This window comes from Perissodus microlepis, chromosome 23 (genome assembly GCF_051167445.1).
Source record: "Perissodus microlepis isolate ML-2025 ecotype Zambia chromosome 23, ASM5116744v1, whole genome shotgun sequence".
Classification (NCBI taxonomy): Eukaryota; Metazoa; Chordata; class Actinopteri; order Cichliformes; family Cichlidae; genus Perissodus; species Perissodus microlepis.
In genome coordinates this window covers 3,560,851-3,576,746 of record NC_140482.1, presented here as the reverse complement: position 1 = coordinate 3,576,746, position 15,896 = coordinate 3,560,851, and the positions used below count along the sequence as shown (strand labels likewise).

The window sequence follows — 15,896 nt, the reverse complement described above, 5'->3', positions numbered from 1 at the left end:
AAGCGACAGATAATTAGTTTAATAGCAAAACGAAATATTCTGAATAATTTAAGGCCAATCACATTAATATTGACACAGATGGCTGGCTCAAACACATAATGACAACAGTGTGGCAGCAGGTTTGTTAGATATGCAGAACGGCTGGAACAGAATGAAAGAAAGTGAAATAACGTTTTTGGATTTAACAAACAGCAACGACGGAACAGATTTCAGTATTTATTGATCCAACACTGCTTTAAAAGTATCCAACGGAACTATTAACATGATACACCAAATTACTATTTCACTTACAATAATAACATCTCCCTCGAAAAAGCTTTATAGTAAAGTCGTTAGAAACAGGAGGTTAGACTGTAATAAATGCTGTGAGTGCGGTACAGACATCCATCAGTTCTGGTTTAGTGTCCCAGTATTCTGTCCAGTAAACACTGGGTGGGGTCCAGTTGGACTCCTGAAACGTGCGGGTATAGGGCTTTGGAGTTGACGTCACGCCGCAGTGCATTGTGGGATCGCGGCGCCATGTCAGTAGGCCAGAAAGCAAAACACGCGCACAGTGTTGGAGTGTTGGATTCGGGACTGCCAGAACCATGCTCAGGCTACAACCGCAGCTGCCTCCACCAGTGTGTGAATGTGAGAGTGAATGAATAGTGGCATTGTAAAGCGCTTTGGGTGCCTTGAAAAGCGCTATATAAATCCAATCCCTTATTATTATTATTATTATTACGGGCGCCAACCACTGTGACCTCGTTGTGTGGACACAGAGAGACCTTGCTGTGATTCGCGTCTTCCCTGCTGTGGATTTCTGGAAACCGCGCTTAAAGCAAGCACAAGACTTCTTTCGTAAAGTGTGCCTTCCTGAACTTGTTGGGAAATACTTCTCGAAACAACGTGCTGCTCTAAATAGCCTGTAATGTTTCATGTTGTGCTTAAAGATTGATGACAGCTGTGTGGTGCGATGTAAATAGTTTGCATTTCATTTTTATGTGATTGCTGTGTACATGTGAATAGATCTATAATAAAGAAAAACAAACAAATATACTATTCTTTTTTGTTTTATTAAAACAACTTCACACAAAGTACAACTATTTACAATGTACTGTACATCCAAAAAAACAGCTTTAAGAATACTCAACGGGAGCAAGTGTCGTTTGGCCCTGGTTTGACAACAACACATATTAACAAAAACACAGCAAACCTTAACGATCTTATCAAGCAGTGTTGTGTCTTCAGCCTCACATGATAAGAGTAATCAGATTGGCACTGTAGTGTGTAACATTTTGAACTTGTTGTGCAAACTACCTATTATTCGCTCAACACGAATTCTCAGGTGGGCAATTGCTCTCGTTTGTTCAACGTCCCTTGCATCAAGTTGACAGTAGCCTTTTGTGAAAGCTGGAATCTTGACCTCCGCACACATCATTCCTACAGCATCTCTGATGTCAAAGCCTCTGTCAGCCAATACTACGTCCCCTGGTAACAGCTTTTGAAGAATGCCACATCTCTCTGTGATGTGTTTATCTGATGCACGACCCCCCCATCCCCTGGAAATGAAAGAAATAGCTCCATGGGGTGTAATCCCGATGAGGTATTTTATGGTGTGTGTACCCTTGTAATGAGAGTATGTTTGTGCGCGTGCCTTTAAATTAGATGGTCTTTCTGTTCGAATCTCAAAACAGTCAACAATGATGGCTACTCGTTTTCCAAAGGTTTCAGTAAACTGTGGAGGCATTGTGGCCTGCAGACAGTGCCTCTCAGGCCAGTGCACCAGTGCTCCTAAGCGGGCATACAAAACATCAATGGTATCGGTGAAGACAGAAGACAGTGTTTTGTGGGACACATCGAATAGATGACAAAGATGCTGGACTGGAAGATCAAGTCTCAGACGCATCAGTGTGAGTAAGAGCATTTGGAAACCTGTCAGTTTCTTCGATATTGGCAGGAAATCTTTGACAGTGTTGAAGAGGGACATTAAGACAGCATAACAATGTAGTCCAGTGTAATATCTTACTTTTTCGGTATCGTCCTTTAAGAAAGTTTCATTCAGCTCTGTCTTTTGCAACTGTGCTCGAAGCAGTCTGTTCTCCTCCAACAGCCGGTTTATTTCTGCTCTGCCCTGTTGACTGCACACACAATCCTTCGTCTGCCCTTCAGCTTCCGTGACGCTGTCACTCCCATCACCACTGTCCACATTTGCAGCTGGTACGTCAACCTCCACTTGTCCAACACAACTGCTGTCCACTGCCTCCATGACATGGTTATGTTGTTGTTGTTCTTCTGTCAGACCTTCATCGAACATCAAGCCTGTAAGATAAAAATAGTGCATAGACATAAGGTTAATGTACACCAATATTCCAATGACAGGTGTGTGATTCATCTTTAAGTTATGTGCGGATTAGTGTACCATAAGAGCAATTTAGTATGTTTTTAGAGGGGGGGTGTTTACCTGCAATGGGTGCTCTTTTTCGCTTCCGTTGCGTACGCCTTGCGTGCCGGTCCGAGTCTGACACAGGTTTGTCGTCGTGCCCCATGTGCAGTGTTGGTGCCCAGTCTGGATTTGTTACATCCATTTCATATGCTGGTTTGCCTGCAATAGTGCCAAATCAAAAGCTACTCAGTGGACATGACGTGGTTCTGCAGCATCACACATTAGCATGTTTTATCTCATTATCTATGACCGCAGCGCATTGAAAAAAAAACACTAAAAGCCTTTCAAGAGTGATATGAATTCATTCAGAACTCACCGGAGAGAAAATGCCGCGAGCAAACCAACAAAAAGCTGGGGATTGCACGGAACTCGATATCCGCTCGTCTCACCGCTGCAATCCATGCCTGGCGTCTTTGTTTGGTGATATCGGATACATGGGATCCCTCACGTTGCCGCCAGGATGGAAAACGATGAAAAGAGAGCCCATTATCCAGCTTCTTGCCTTCACGATCGTGAGCTCTAACGTTGCAACCGACTACACAACACGTACGAACCATAGCTGAAGCTGTATCCAATGGCTGTGTCCCAATTCAGGGTCTGCACGCTTGAAGTACGCGCACTACGCGTACTACGTACGGTGCGTACTATAAGTACGAGAAGTGCGGAAGTGAGAGGCTTCTGAAATGGGACCGTATACGCTTCGTCGCGCTGTTCAGGTTGCCTAGCAACCATGATACTAACCGCTAGAAACGTTACATACAGCTTTGTGTGACAGAAATGAAGGAGAAAAATGTTTTGCTGGTCATTCATTTTTGTCATGACATCACTGTGATTAGTTGAGTATCTAAAACATGATTGTTGGGCTTCATTTCTGTACTGAACAGTCATTTCAAGATTAGTTAGTAAATAACAATTAGCTAATGTTGGTCACGAGACTAAAATCATCTCACTGTACTCAAAGTACTTACTTTTGACAATTCACTCTTCGGCCGCTCCCTTCTGCCGTATTTTGCGGTAAAAATATCCACAACCACCGCCGCGCTATGAATTGTGGGATATATGGGACCACGAGTGCACCGGACCACGCTTGATATTTGGGGAAATCGACGGCGCATTTGGAGTATGCATTTGAAGTACACTTCGAAGTGGGACAGCCGTCGTCGCGTGGCGGTGACGTAATCGCACTTAAAATGCGTACTTCAAGCGTGCAGACCCTGAATTGGGACACAGCCTTTGTCTGGCCTACTGTCATGGCGACGGGGGGCGTGGCCCGCCTCCTGTGACATCACGTTCCAAAGCCCTAACTGCTTTGGAAGTCCGGTGAATCACAGCTGTGAGTAGTTTTAGTGGATGTGTTACAGTCAGCCCGCAGAACTAGAAGTGAGGAGAAACACCTGGTTCAGGTTACGGAAATAACAGCCAAGTCAGAGTTCCGCATAATTTCAACACTGAAAGAATTTGACAGGACAAAGTGTCCTCGGTGTGTTTGTGCAGAGGACAGCAGCTGGAAGGCGATGGGAAACTGGGAAAGCTTCAGACGAGACGACAGGGAGTCCAGAAAGGAGCCGGTTGGAAAAGAGCCCAACGTACCAGAAATTACAGTGACTGAAGCGTCGCCGCTCGCTCCAGAGAGATCTTTCTTTAGCGTACCCGGGCCTGCACACACCGGTAGGACGGGGCAGGTACTTACTGCTGCTGAGCAGCAGGCTGAGTCACAGGAAAGCCTGAGTGCAGCAGAGGGGCGTAGTGTGACCATGTGCAGAAAGTCTGCAGAGTCCCAGCACAGGTCTCCCTTTGGCCCGCCGGAGTCACAGGAGGAGGAGCGCGTAGATACGCACAGATTGTCTGGAAGTGACGATAACAGCACCCTGAGAGGGAGTCGCAAGCATTTCATAGAGGTCATGATGAACAGCTCCCCATGGATTCGGCGCTCTTTTTACCTGTCCCCCAGGGCTGAAGCTGACTCCACCTCTATGGTTTCCTCCACCCTGAACAAACACAGGACAGCTGTAGCCTTGGAGCCTATGGAGCACGAGTGGATGATGTGTGCTTCAGACGGGCAGTGGAGCAGCTTGCATCGCCTCCTCACCGCAGAACCCAGCCTCATCCTGAAGAAGGATTTTGTGACTGGCTTCACCTGCCTGCACTGGGCCGCCAAGCACGGCAAGCCTGAGCTCATAGCCATGATTATTAATTTTGCCAAGCAGCACAACATTTCTGTTAGTATTGATATTCGATCCAGCACCGGCTACACACCTCTGCACATCGCCGCCATGCACGGTCATGTGGAGGTGGTCAAGCTTCTGGTTAGAACCTACAATGCAGATGTGGAGATCAGAGACTATAGTGGGAGGAAGGCCTGCCAGTACCTCACCGACAACGTGAGCGTGGAGATACGGAGCATCGCTGGAGGCTGTGAGTGCTCTGCAGGTGAGAACTCTCATCCCAGGGACGGAAGACGCTGGAGGACCTCTAACATGAAGCCCCTCAGCCAGCTTAACTCCAACGATTGTGCTTCTGGGGACAGTGAGGGCCAACCCAGGGAAATGCCCCTCTGGAGGAAGTCCTCACTGAGCAGGATGAAGCCCAAACTGCAGAAGCTTCGTGACAGGATATCCCAGATTGTCCACAGCACTTCATTCAAAGATGGAGGCACAGCAAAGTGGAACAGAGGCTTATGAGCCACGCATGTACTAAACGTCCTGCTTCACCTTCTACTCACACCCGGCATCTCATTTCTGGGAAAACCTTCTCCCTGATGTTGTGTGGATGTATGGAAGTTTCGTCACCGTGTTTCTCATCAGTGTGTAAAGAAGCACTTCTTCTCTTAGCTGCACGTTTAATCTTTAACAGCTCGCACTTCAAACATTCATATGGTGTCATTAAAGCAGGTAAACGTGTAAAAATAAATGCTGTTTTACTCATTAAATAAAACGCTCCATCTGATTTAACTCTTGTTGTTTCAGCTCAGCTTGGGTTTCCTGGTCTGAGGAAATATTCGGCTGTCCGTCTTTGTAATTTGAAAATGTTTCGTTACCAAATCCGTTAAAGCAAACTGCTGCTTCAGCAGAGATGCAGATTTTTACAAAAGCCCAGTGAGTGACTTTGATTTAGACCTTTCTAAAAACTCTTCCCTAAAAGAGTACATGCAAGAAAAAGTACTTACAACAGTACTAAGCTACAGAGTAACAACACCAGTCCTTGATAGACCGAGACGTGACTTTTATTTACCATTGCAAAGAGATCAGATAACAGCACAGACAGCAGAAACATGGCTACATTGGTCCAAAGTGCATAAACAGAGCAGAATGTACATGGAACAATATAAATGAAGTCATACATACAGTGTCCACAGGGTGGCGCTGTGAGCCTGTGACAGCGTCTGAGAGTTAACAGGTAGGAGACGAGTTCATTACAGCAAACCAGACTAAAGCAGCAGTGATCATTAGTTTTAATAACACTGACAGGTTCATGTTTCTTTTATGGAGCCACATTCATGAAGCATTACAGTTACACTAAGTGGTCCCGTCTGTGGGTGAAGCCAACTCCACCCATTTACAGCCTGAGTTCAAGGGACTGCTCTCAGCTCCAAGTCTGACTGTACTCACCTGTCAGCAGACACTTGTCTAATTTGAGGGAACTATCCAGCACTACTCCAAGGTATCCGATAGCTGTTTGAAGGGCATGTGACTGTCAAAGATGATCATTCCTGTTTTGTTTTCATTAAGGGTGAGAGAGTTGTGCAGTAGCCAGTCTCTAACATCAGCAGGCAGTTGAACAGCGGCAATAGCGGGGACTGGAGATCCAAATCCAGAGGAAAATAGATTTGGATATCATCCGCATAACAATGGAAAGAAATATTGTGATTTCTGAAAATTTGTCCCAGGGGTAGCAGATACAAAGAGAACAGGGTAGGACTTAACACAGACCCCTGGGGCACACCACAGCAGAGGGGTGCAGAGGAGGAAGAATGATTCCCCATAGAGACAGAGAAAGTCCTCTCATTTAAGTATGATTTGAACCATGAAAGTACTTTGCCTTTAAGACCAACTACATGTTCAAGCCTTGAAAGGAGGATGTCGTGATCAACCGTATCGAAGGCAGAGGACAAGTCTAAAAGAACTAAAACCACAGGACGCCCTGTATCAACAGTTACAAGGAGGTCATTAAAAACTCTCAGTAGGGCTGTTTCGGTGCTGTGGTGAGGTTTAAAACCAGACTGGAATTTTATCTAAATCAAAACAAGTTCACTCTAAATTGATGTTTAACAGTAAAAAAGTTTTTATGTTTTCTCCCTGAAGTGTAAATATCTGGTTTCAACTGCACTGTAAACCCGAATAAGTTACCAGAACTCAAAAAAATTGAGGCAATCGATTGCCTCAATTTTTTAAAGTTGATCAACTCAAAAGTCAAATTTTTCCAGAACATAAAAGTTTGGATTACATGGTACTTGTATCTTTTGAGAACGGTCAACTCAAATATTTGCAGTTAATATGACTTAAAGTTTCAAGTTTACAAATTCAAAGGAATGAGTTCACAGAACTGATAAAAAATAAGTACACAACCACAACATTTTTATGTTAACAAAACTCAAATGTTTATTAGTTTGTGTTGTCATTATTTTAAGTACACGTTAGTCAAATATGTTGTGTTACGAAATCAGTTTCACCCCGGTTCTTTTATTCGTCGAAACTTCCAGAGACGGCACCGGAACTCAGTAGTTATTTCACAAAACCTTTATTCATCTTTATTCATCTTCATTTAAGCATGCACTTCTAGAAGGGAAGACGAGGCCGGTGTGTCCCTCTGCAAAATCTTCACCCCTTTGTTAGTTACAGCCAGCTTTATAGAGGCGTCCCCATCATAAACCCCCCCACAGTGTGCTGCAAACTCTGTGTCTGTGTCTATGTGAGTGCTCGTGTGTGACTGTGTACGCATACCTGTGTGTATGTGTGAGTGCACATGAGTGAGTGTGCGTGTGGATGTGTGTGCGTGACAGTTAAAACACTGTGGGTGCAGGTGACTCCCTAGAGGTCATAAAACCCATCTCCCTTCCAGACCACAGTTATCCAGTTACAAATGTTGAGACCCCACCCAAACATTCTCTGGGGAATTTCCACTCAGCATTAACTCCTCTCTGTTTTACTTTCACAGTTGAAGTGGGGGAGGGGTCTCCTACAATCTACTCCTAAGTTCATGACACAATCAGGCCTTTATTACATTGAGGGCAGTGTCAGTGTCTCTACAATAATTCTAGATTCTATGTTAACACATTTCTAAACTCTAAAATAAGCTAAACATTCCTACAAGTCCCCCTTTTTATCTGCCCTATGGCAGATAAAACTACACCAAATCTTTCACCATAATGTTTTCATACTGTGACTCCCCATTTCCCAAAAGTGGCATCATGGTGTCGGCCTTTGTATCAGATTCTCCCACAGCACAATTGATGAGTCTTACGAACAAAGCTCTGATACAAGGCACACAACAACACCCACATGTCACTAATACTGCAATAAAAACAGACAAAGAAACCATAATTGACATAATGAAACCTTTCCATTGCCCAAAGACAGAGTTCATCCACGCTTCCAGCGGGTTATCCACTCCCGAATGCTCCTACATTGTGGTGGACAACGTCTTTAGGCCTTCCAGAACTCGGGTCACAGAGCCGTCGGGAACTGTGTTATTTGGAATAAAAGTACAATACATATCCCCAAACATCGCGCAAACGCCCCCTTTTTCTCCCAACAACATATCTAACGCCATCCGATTTTGTACTGCCATTAAAGATGTTGCACTCAACTGTTCAGCAAGCCCTTGCATTTAATGACAGCACAAAGATCAAATGTATACGAGATTGTGGACCCTTTAACGTAGTCCAACTCTATACCGCCATAATAATCAAAACACTCATCTGATTTACCTGTTTCACTACGTTTGGTTCGCTTCACCGTGGCCGGTGATGGTGGAGTCGCTGGAATGGATTCAGGTCATAAAACCCATCTCCCTTCCAGACCACAGTTATCCAGTTACAAATGTTGAGACCCCCACCCAAACATTCTCTGGGGAATTTCCACTCAGCATTAACTCCTCTCTGTTTTACTTTCACAGTTGAAGTGGGGGAGGGGTCTCCTACAATCTACTCCTAAGTTCATGACACAATCAGGCCTTTATTACATTGAGGGCAGTGTCAGTGTCTCTACAATAATTCTAGATTCTATGTTAACACATTTCTAAACTCTAAAATAAGCTAAACATTCCTACAGTTGACTCCTTGATACTTAAAAACATGTGACCCAAAACTTAAAATTTTTGAGGCAATTGATTGCCTCAATTACACTGAGTATCGGTAACTTAATATGCAAAAGTCATAAACATCTGCCATTGAACAGTATCTTGCCTGCTCCCTTTTAGCACATTATGTTGAAATTAAATAAAAAAAATGTAAAAATTAAATAAATTAAAAATAAGTAACAAAAACATTTATAAATTAAAATAAGTAGACCAAAAATTGTTTAGTCAGGAAAACTGTCAGAGTAATAAAAAATAATGCCAAATAATAATAAATAATATCAAAATGTGCTTTGGCTCTCTGGCTAATATCTGAATAAGGCAACAGGGCAGCAATTTGAGTGAATTACAATGCTATTTTTTTTACATTAACCAGTATCAAACAGTGAAGTTTAGGTCATCTTGCGCAGCCCACAATGTTTTAGAAATAGTATTACGAAAAACATTAAAACATACAAAACATTAGTGTTGCTTTGCATTATGTTAATGAGAACAAAGGCACGTTGTATAGTTTGGACCTATTGGCTGAACACCTGTAGAGTAATGCAATAACGTTTTGAGGCATTATTTAGATAAAAGGAGAGAACTTTGAACTAGCCTTTTATAATGCTTCACCCTGCGTCCTTCTTTCAGATGAGTTCCTACTTAACCAAGTCATTCTTGAGGGTCTGTAACCTGGGTGACAGTTTACCACTTTCTAGACCAAGTAAAATCTTTTGAGTAAATTGTAAAGTGTTGGTCAGGGCTTTGGGGTAGCTGAGGTGAAGCGCATAGATCAGTCCAAACATTACCAGGAAGGCTTCACCAAATCTGGGGAGACTGACCACGGCATCACTTTCAATGACGACAGAGATTTTCACAGGTTGGTAGTGAACTGGACTTGTCGTGTCATGGTCACTGATGACAGTGAAGAGGGCCACTTCAACACCATCAAGCTCCAACTCATCAGATTCGTCCTGAATGAATGAAAAAGAGATACTAATCACAATCTAACCCAAGAAATACAACAGACGACATATAATTTCTCATTTTACCAACTCCAACTTTTACAAGGGAGACCTGGGTCTCACTGTAAGAGGTGAAAAACAGAAGATCCATGTTCTGCACACATAAATCAGCTAATTCACCAGAGAATCAAGTGGTGTGAGATAGACTGAAACTAAGCTAAAGGAAATACACAGGAAAATGTTTTACTAAACATCTTATCACTTTCAACAAAACACCAATTCAGTTCATTCGTAGTGAGGAGACAGAAAAGACCATACATGGAAACCGTATGGGTAGACTAAACAAAGGTAAGTCCAAACAGTGCATCAAAATACATGTTTGTACTTTGATCCACTGTTTATATACGCAGTAGTATCTGTTAGATACTTAAGGACACTCACAGTGCAGGTTCTGAAAAATCCAGAGACATCCTCACGCAGATAGACAGGAAGGGTGTGGAGAACGGTAGTGCGCTTGGTGTGGATATCATGGATTTCCTATTGCCAGATAAAAACAGAATTGTATATACTGGTGAGTTTACTGAACAACAACAACAACAGCAGTCAAATCAGAACATATGTCCACAAATAACCTGTTCACATCTTTAACACAGTCAGACAAATAGCAAACACAAAGTGGACTAATAGCAAAATTCAAAAAGCTCATTTAAATCATTGAACCTGTCCAATGTTCCACTGGTTCAACCTATGAAATGTGTAACAATCTATTATTACCTGTTCATTGTGAATTCTTAGAATTTCAGCCAGGGCATCTGCTGTCTTCCCAGTTTTTGATGCCTTCTGTCTGAATAAGGTCATCAGTCGAGGAAGATGGCGGTCAAGTTCAGCGTAGAATGTATTGGGCAGGTTCTGGTTTGTAATCCGCTGAAACTCTGCATACAACTACAGCAGAAGGACAATACAGTTCAATTTGAAGAATCTCGCACACCTTTATAAAGCAGCAAAAAGCTGCCACATGAGTAAGAATTACGATTTTCATTTTAAAGAGAGCTGATCCATATTACCTCAGACTCCATTTTTAGAGCAGGCCAGAGGTCCAAGAGCTCCTTCACTGGTGGGCAGGACATCACTATGTTTTGTCTGCGCAGGGGAAATGTGGTCTCCATCAACTTTCTAATGAGGGGCAGGTTCTTCTCAGCCTTCTTGACTTCTTCAACAATTGCTTGCCTCAACTGGTCAAGGCTTGAAGGAGCCTTTCCTTGGGGAAAGTTTGGTAGGAAGTTGACTTCTGCTCGCTTGGGTCTTTTAATGTTGGAATGTGAAGGTTCGTTATCAGGATTACTTCTACTTCTTTTTCCAGCATTAACAGTGACCTCCTGACATCCAGCCCGTCTCATCTTGGTCCTATAATTGCCCATCTTAAACTTGATGCTATTGTTACTTAAGGCCCAAAATGGCCTCCGTACAAGAAAGTAGTAGCTCTAATATTGACCAGTAACGAACCACCACACGCACACTGTAATGGGTTACACAAGATTTATTTGTTCTTTCTCCGGGTAAAACTACTGGCTGAAGACACAACTCTGGCCAGGAATCCAAGGCCCAAAGCCACTGCGGTCAGGGTTGTTAGCCTTTTCAGGCCTGACTTCGTTCGAGGCTGGGTCTCCACATCACATCCTGGGAGCTGGAACTTCCCCAAAACTGGTCCAGTTTCCTTGTCAGGGGCATAGAGAGTATCCAGTCCAGTGTTTGTTTTCCTGTCTCCCAGCACATCCACTCACATCCCAATAAAAATTAGTCCTCCCTCCAACATCCTCAGATTATTTTAAAAGCAAAACCAGGCCAGGTTAAAAATCTTTTCCGTTAAAATGTGCACACTTCATCCTGGATCTTCGAGGCTTCCCTGCTAAACCAGTGTCCTACTAAAAAACAACGACAACACCTACTTCCTGTTTCCTCTCCCCTTTATAGAGAAGGGCTCCAATCCTCCCCAATCAGCTGCTCCCTGTATTCAACTCCAAATAGCTGGCAGCTGGACTAGAGTAGAATCTCCACTCCCACATGGGTGTGGCCCACACCTCACATCAAACACAAAGAAACACCAAAGCATGCAATTAATACAAAACAAAATCTAAAGTAATGCCAACCCAAAAGCTTAGTGGGGGATTCTCTCCATCCTTTTCCACCATGCTATACTCTGTAACACACACCCCAACTTTTTCCTAGCCCGTCCTCGGGCACTCTACTAACTATATCGAGATGGGGGTTTCCCAAAATTTTCACGGGCAGATCTCCTTAGACCCTCCTGAATTGCAGGGGCAGACTGGTAGGAGGGGGGATAGTGATCTGACCCTGGCCTCTGCTGTGCCATGCTCCATAGAAGCAACCACTGATCTGAGACTGTCGCTATGTCATGCGTGGCTGTCGTCTCTGGTTCTGGGGTGCCCTCTCCTGTTTTATAGTCATCTGAAGGTAGGGAAGTACATATGCGCAGGCGATTGCGATGAACCACTCTAACAGGACCATCTTTACCTTCCGGCCGAATTCTGTAAACTGGGTTTGTAGGGTTTGGCTGACCGACTATAATTTGGATCTCTTCCTCCCAGTGTGCTGCCAGTTTACCTTGTCCATCCCTTCTTGTTGTATGGACTAAAACCCTTCCTCCTGGGAGCAATGGAGCTGCTCTAGCTCCAACATCATACCTGCCCTTCATCCGGCTTGCAGCCTTCTGACTGCTCTTCTCCACCATTTGGTATGCCAGCCTCAAGCGTTCATGATGTCTCGTAACCCACTCTTGGGTGGTTGTTGGCTCTGTGGATCTCTTCATCCCCATAGACAGCTCAACTGGCAGACGAGCATTCCATCCAAACATCAAGTAGTGGGGGGTATAACCTGTAGATGCATGGACAGAATTGTTATAGGCCTGGAGCAGTTCTGGTAAATATTGCACCCACCGAGTTCGCTTCTCTTCCTCTAGGGTGGACAACATGTTTATTAATGTCTGGTTGAAACGTTCGCAGGCCCCATTGCCCTGAGGGTGATAGGCAGTGGTTCGACTTTTCTGGCAATTATAATGCTGGCAGAGTTCTTTTATGAGGGCGGACTCAAAGTTGGTGCCTTGGTCCGAGTGCAGTTGTTCTGGACATCCAATTGGCTGAATAATGTGTTTCAACAACATCTTAGCTGTGGTTGAAGCAGTCTGATCCCTGGTAGGTATTGCCCAAGCGTACTTGGTAAACATATCAGTAGCAACCAAAATGTACTGGTATGAGTCTGCCGGTCTACTTAGTGTAAGGAAATCAACCGCCACAATTTGGAGAGGTGCGTGTGTAAAAACAGGAACGAGCGGGGCCTTACCGTCACCACGGCCTTTATGACGTACACACCGTTCACAGGATGCTGTCCAGTCACGCACTCTCTTCTCCATTTGAAGCCAGTAAAAACTACGGCGCAACATTGAGAGTGTCTTTGCCACCCCCAGATGACCATTCCTTTCATGGAAAGCCTTCCATGTTAATTGCTGTTCCTGCAAAGGAACAAGGATTTGATAATAAACCTCATATGTGCTGGAATCCACTCCCCTGCGGACCAACACACCCTCCAACAGCTCCAGCCGTGACCATTTAAGACTGCAGTAGACTCCTGACGTCTCTCCTCCCCCGATGATGTCCTTCCTTGGGCCATATAATGTCTCACTTTATACAACGTGGGGTCCTGCTCCTGTAAGCTTTTCCAGTGGCCTGGATCCCAATCAATGTTCACAGCCTGAACCCGTGCTCCTTCACCCATCCTCTGTGGGGACACCAGATCTTGGGGTTGCACCTGTAATGGCATTCTAGACAGAACATCAGCATTCACATTTTCCTGGCCGGGCCGGTACTTGATATCAAATTGATAATTTGCAAGTTGTGCTACCCACCGTTGCTCCACTGCGCCCACTTTTGCAGTCGATAAATGGACCAATGGATTATTGTCAGTATAAACTGTAAACAGAGACCCCCATAGATAGTCTTTAAATTTCTCAGTCACTGCCCATTTCAGAGCGAGCAGCTCCAATTTAAAGTAGCTATAGTTTGCATCATCTCTTTCTGTGGGTGCTAAGCTTCTGCTAGCATAGGCTATCACACATTCTTTCCCATCTTGTACTTGAGAAAGTACTGCACCAAGGCCCACTTTACTGGCATCCGTGTAGAGCCGAAAGGGTAATCTGAAATCAGCAAAAGCTAAAATAGGCGCCTCTAGTAGTTTCTGCTTCAGAAGATCAAAGGACTGTTGACAATTCTCATCCCAGTTTATGGGAATATTCTGTTTTTTATTCTTAGGTACTCCCACCAGCAATGAGTTAAGAGGCCTAGCAACACTTGCAAATCCTGCAATGAACCGCCGATAGTAACCGGCAAAGCCCAAAAAGGAACGCACCTGATGAATAGTCTGCGGGGCCGGCCACTTCTGTACAGCGGCAATCTTATCAGGGTCCGGAGCCACACCCTCACTGTTCACCAGGTGACCCAGGAACTTCACCTGCTGCTGGAAAAGAACACATTTATCTGGTCACAACTTCAGCCCATAGCTCTTCAATCTTGTAAACACTGCCTGCAGATGCTCTAGATGGCTGTTGAAATCCGGTGAGTATACTATCACATCATCCAGATATACAAAAGCAGACTCTGTGATTTGACTTCCCAAGCAACTTTGCATCAACCTTTGGAATGTTGCTGGGGCATTACACAAACCAAAAGGCATTCTTTCAAATTCATACAAGCCAAAAGGAGTACAAAATGCAGTCTTTTCTCTGTCAGCTTCGGAAACTTTCACTTGCCAATACCCACTTGCTAGATCAAGAGTGGAGTAGTATTTTGATTTAGTCAGCATTGTCAAGGTCTCTTCAATTCTAGGTAGTGGATGGGCATCTTTATGTGTCACTGCATTTAACTTGCGGTAATCCACACAAAATCTCAATTCCCCATTTTTTTTCCGTACCAGGACAATGGGTGCTGCCCAGGGACTTGTACTCTCCCTCACCACCCCTGATCGAATCATATTATTCAGCAACTCTCGCACTTCCTGATACATTTTAGGGGGAATTGGCCTGTACCGCTCTCTAATGGGAGGTGCCATACCTGTCGGGATAGAGTGCGTGATTACATCTGTGTGGCCACAATCCTCTTCGTCGGCAGCAAACACATCGCCCCATTTCCTCAAGAGACCATTTAACTTTTCTTGCTCCTCTATGGATAGGTTTGACTTCCCTTGTGTCATAACTTCAATATGAGGAGCGTTACCAGGCGGTTCCGAGCTCACCTGGTGCACACCAACTTCAACAATACCTGGCCTGGTTTGCTCAAAAGTAACTTCAAAAGGCTCCTGAATGTCAACATTTTCCGTGGAGAATGTAGCAAGGGCCTCGTAACATCGTAACGTGATAGGAAAAGGATTGAGGTTCCTTACTTTGATGGGGACTCGGCCTCTATGGACAATTCCTAGGGATCGAGCAACAGCAACTGTACTAGGCCCTTCCAGTGGCTCCACCAAAATACATTGTCCTTTCCTCAGTGTCTGTGGGGCCCTGGCCCAAATCACCTGCTCGCTGTGCTCAGGGACCATCACCGGATGGCGATAAGCTGGTCGAAGGGTCCCTACCTGTTGTACAGGGGCAGCCGCCTGAATTCTCTGACAGTCCTGAAAAGCGGATGCCCACGCTTGTTGAGTGTCTACAGTTGAGCCAACAGGCCAGGTCTGGGTCTGTAGCTGAGGTTTCGAGAAAAGCATATCCCAGCATGGAACGATGACATTCATACCTAAGATAGGTAATGCATTAGGATTATTGGGATCGTCCTTTGAAATCACAATTCCCATATCCTTCAAAGTAATGCCTCCCACCTGTACTTCAGCTAGCACAAAGCCCACATAAGGAATAGCCAATCCATTCGCTGCCTTCAGCTTTAACCAATTGAGATCGCTTTCTTTTCCTGGCTCCTGCTCACCAAACAATCTCCTAAAACAGGCTTGTGGCATTAATGTTACATTAGACCCAGTATCTAGCAAAAATGTCACTTCCTTACCATCAACGAATACCTCTACTTGACGGCATGTCCCTAGAAATTGAGAGTGATTTAACTGGGCTGGACCACTGTCATCCTTTCCAGTCACCTGGCCCATAGTGACTGGATTTACTCGTTTAAAGCCATCTGAGATGGAGTGCCCCGACACTCTCTTGCCATGTGTCCACT

At 44.5% G+C, this 15,896-nt stretch overlaps 3 protein-coding genes across 3 annotated transcripts; 1 reads left to right on the top strand and 2 right to left on the bottom strand.

The window, feature by feature from the left end:
* Window positions 1-1,036: 1,036 nt before the first annotated feature.
* On the bottom strand, window positions 1,037-3,077 carry LOC146360754 (uncharacterized). The gene is made up of 3 exons (XM_084921515.1): window positions 2,742-3,077; window positions 2,444-2,584; window positions 1,037-2,301 (listed from the first exon to the last, which is right to left on the bottom strand). Exons 1-3 carry the CDS (start codon window positions 2,980-2,982, stop codon window positions 1,250-1,252), a joined length of 1,434 nt encoding a protein of 477 aa, XP_084777641.1. The 5' UTR covers window positions 2,983-3,077; the 3' UTR covers window positions 1,037-1,249.
* A 586-nt stretch (window positions 3,078-3,663) lies between these two features.
* LOC146360753 (ankyrin repeat domain-containing protein SOWAHC-like) lies at window positions 3,664-5,540 on the top strand. The gene has a single exon (XM_084921523.1). The coding sequence runs from the start codon at window positions 3,940-3,942 to the stop codon at window positions 5,104-5,106; it is 1,167 nt and encodes a 388-aa protein (XP_084777649.1). The 5' UTR covers window positions 3,664-3,939; the 3' UTR covers window positions 5,107-5,540.
* A 3,424-nt stretch (window positions 5,541-8,964) lies between these two features.
* LOC146360752 (uncharacterized) lies at window positions 8,965-11,890 on the bottom strand. The gene is made up of 4 exons (XM_084922499.1): window positions 10,731-11,890; window positions 10,441-10,608; window positions 10,108-10,203; window positions 8,965-9,675 (listed from the first exon to the last, which is right to left on the bottom strand). Exons 1-4 carry the CDS (start codon window positions 11,082-11,084, stop codon window positions 9,361-9,363), a joined length of 933 nt encoding a protein of 310 aa, XP_084778625.1. The 5' UTR covers window positions 11,085-11,890; the 3' UTR covers window positions 8,965-9,360.
* Between the last annotated feature and the right edge of the window lie 4,006 nt (window positions 11,891-15,896).